This window comes from Fulmarus glacialis, unplaced genomic scaffold (genome assembly GCF_000690835.1).
Source record: "Fulmarus glacialis isolate BGI_N327 unplaced genomic scaffold, ASM69083v1 scaffold10984, whole genome shotgun sequence".
Classification (NCBI taxonomy): Eukaryota; Metazoa; Chordata; class Aves; order Procellariiformes; family Procellariidae; genus Fulmarus; species Fulmarus glacialis.
Genome location: NW_009207412.1, coordinates 30576 through 33882, shown reverse-complemented (window position 1 = coordinate 33882; position 3307 = coordinate 30576). Strand labels below are relative to the sequence as shown.

Here is a 3307-nt window from a genome sequence, read left to right as displayed (position 1 = left end):
GAATGGTTTCTGGCCAGTGCTCATTCCCAAACCATGTCCAGGAACGAACAGTAGAGATGACTGTTACAGCATCTGGGAAAATTTCAGGGCGCTGTTTCACGTCCCAGTACAGGCAGCCTCAGCACTTAGCATTTAGGACAGTGTTAAGTCCTGCTCCCCTGTTGCCTACAGATCTGAATTTTGCTCGTTGGAGAGAAGGCTTTGGAGAACAGCGCTGCTCTGTCCTTCACACCCTTTCCTTCCTTCCTCTTTGTCAGGCTTTCATAACCGATGACCAGACAGCTAATGGCACAGCCCAGCAGACCGGCTTCAGCATGAGTGTGCCCTGTGCCGGGGAAGAGCCAACACCAGGACCCACAGGGGAGGGAGATAAGCACATTCAGAGCAGCAAGGACTTTGGCTGAGGTCTCCCACCTTGACCATCAGGCAAGTCTGCTGCCTGTGCTAGGAAACGCAAGGGTTGACAGCTCTCCTCACTCCTGTTCCTGATGAGACCTCTTGGACACACAGCCCTGTTTCCCCGCAGAACCACGCTGCTCCCAAGGAGACCACGCGCTCAGACACAACCGCATTACTGCAAGTTAATGAGTCACTGCCCTGCTGTTGAGCTCCGATGGCTGCTGTGAGCAGGGTCTCTGCCTGCAGCAAACACCCCGGTGCCTGAGTTAGGAGGGTTAATTTTAAGCAATGACTTTGCATTTGCCCTGAATTGGGGAATTGCACACAGACAGTGACTGCAGGTCAGCTAATCATTGTTACACCATCAGTTTTCCCAGTCTCAGAGACTTCCCAAAGAGGTGTCCTGACATCCCCTTCCCAGTCCTGACCCACCACGTGGCTCTCCCCTGAGCCAGCCTCATCTCCCGCGCAGAATACAAGTGCCAGAGCAAGCACAGGAGGGTCTGAAAGGCAGAGAGGGGGCAAGGAGAAAGTCTCCAGCTGCAGCTGGGAAGATGCTGATCAAAGTGGAAGACTGGACAGGGATGAAAAAAATCAATTCATGTTTTGGGGTGAAGTGGTATGGTCTTCTCCCTGAGCCCTCAGCTACCGATTGAAACACCCCGGGCAACCCCAGCTGCCACAGAGAGCTAGTGCCTTACCATCCAGACTGGGTGGGAGCAGCTCCCCAGTACGGCTCACTGCCCTTTCATCCTCCACAGCCACCATCCAGGTGTATTCCAGGGCCACATTCCCTCTATTGGACAGCTGGAAACTGAAAAACAAGAAGAAGGAATAAAAATAAAATGTCCAATAAATACAAAGCGAGTAGAAAAGTAACACTGTATGGTGGGCTCCTGGTACCCCTTTCTTTATGCTGAGTAGCATCTTCTTCCCCAGACAACTCTGCCATCAGATTCCTGCCCTGGACTGCCCCAAGACAAAGTATTTCAAAGTTTGGAAGTTAAAGAGGGAAGGGCAGACACGGTGCCCAGGAGACTTAATCCAAGGCTCTTATTCTGGTCTTTATGTCTCAGTTTGATGTTATTTTGACTGCAGACTTGTCCTCAGCAGATGAGGACAGGCACCATGCAATGCAAGCAAAACCATGGCTGTTCTCAGCAGAAGGGCATGGCAGAATTTAACCTCTCCTGGCACATCTTGGCAGGATGGTGGCCACCATCTCCTGCTTGGCTTTGTGTGCAGATATGCGGGCCCCAGCACCCAGCCAGAACTTGAAAAGGATGAAACAAAAAGTTATTTGTTTAAAGGGAAGAACACAGCAGGTGAGACTGAATGTAAAGCCTTAGAGAAACCCAGGTCCACATGTGGGAGATCTCCAGGCCCCCAGGATGTGTGGAAGCTGAAACGTCAGACCCAGCAGGCAGCAGCATCCCCCTCCAAGGATGATGAGCCCGTTGGAGATTAGAAGAGGTTTATTAAGCGTCTGAGCAATGAGCATGTCAGTGTAACCTCTGCTGGCACAGGACCACGAGTAGAAGGAAAAGCAGAGGCCATCGGAGAGCACAGCGTGGCTCTGGGGAAGCAGACACTGGGTCAGCCCTGGGCAAAGGCAGCTCCCACTCGCAGTCCCTGCCTGGCCTCCAGCACTCACGTGAATGTCCTCGTCTGGAAGAGCAAGGTCTCCTTGAACTGGATCATGTCCGTATCCAGCTTGAACTCGGCATAGTCAACGACAGCACTGAGGCGAAGCTCCACCTCGCGGCTGCTCTTCTCCAGGACAGTGTGAGCTGGTTCTGGGTCTGTCTCGATCACCTCCAAACAGGACAAGGAAGAATCACTGAGCAGAGCCCAGAAAGCCAGACTGAGCAGGGAGTCCTTCAGCCTCCAAAATCAGCCATGTTATAGGGGCTAGGAAGGACCATTCCCATTTATTTCCCTGGAAAGATGACAAAATTTGACCCTCCTACTATAGTATTTGTTTCTACCTACTGATCAAAGCAATCACCACCGTGACTGTGAATACACTCATGGGGACTACGGCCAGGTATCGGTCCCTTGTGTTTCAACCCTGTAGACTGTCTGACCTTTTTCCTGGACCCCTATAAATCCAGCAGGCCTCTAAATTAGGATTAAGTTCCCCTGCTGGAGCTCTGTGGATGGAGAACCCCAAGAATGAACAAACCTAGCAAGCACCTTTTCCTTCTTGTCTTAGGAGAAAGTGCTTTCCAGATGTCACGTGTGGGGCAACAGCCACACTGGTGCGGGCTGGGGAGGGGCATTTTGGGATGGGAATGAACTTACTAGGAAAGTCTCCTACTGCTGATGCTTTGATGGGGAAGAAGTTTGGTTTACAGGTTTTACAACGGTTCAGAAACTAGGGAAGAACCATCACCCAAGATAAGCGTGTTTGGCAATAATGATAGTAAAAGCAAGAATTTCTGGAGATGATACTTCTCCAGACTCCTGCACGACTGCCATACAGTGCCTGGGCTGCCCCATAACGAGACATCCCACACGATATAGAGACCACAACCAAAATCTCCGGTATCAGTGTAGACAGAGCTCAGAGCTCACCCACAATGTGCTGGTGGGCTAGCCAGCATACACAGAGCGCTAGTATTGCTCTCCACTTCAAAACAAGAGACAGAACGCAGTGGATTTAACTCCTTGTTGGTGAAAAGGCACTGAATCAGATTAAAAGATTTTAACACCATAAAATGTGTTATTATAAAATGTGACCTCCCATTCAACACAGGCTGCAACACTTCAGCTTTTGGCAGAGACCGATAGTTTGCACGTGGCTAAACGTCTCTTGTCAAGAAGACTTCCCCATCTTGTGTGAGCGTATCAGGTCACCATGCATCCACCTCTCCCCTAAAACGCACTGCTGGTTAACCTCACGGAT

General features: G+C 50.7%; 1 protein-coding gene across 1 annotated transcript in view; it reads right to left on the bottom strand.

Annotated features, from left to right (window-relative positions):
* The window catches only part of LOC104075549 (hydrocephalus-inducing protein homolog), a gene marked incomplete at both ends in the record, with an annotated part of 46003 nt that overhangs the window by 13594 nt on the left and 29102 nt on the right, over nucleotides 1–3307 (bottom strand). The window contains 2 exons of the mRNA XM_009576089.1: nucleotides 1101–1213; nucleotides 2054–2214. Coding sequence (XP_009574384.1) covers nucleotides 1101–1213; nucleotides 2054–2214 — 274 coding nt within the window. The remainder of the gene's footprint in view (nucleotides 1–1100; nucleotides 1214–2053; nucleotides 2215–3307) is intronic.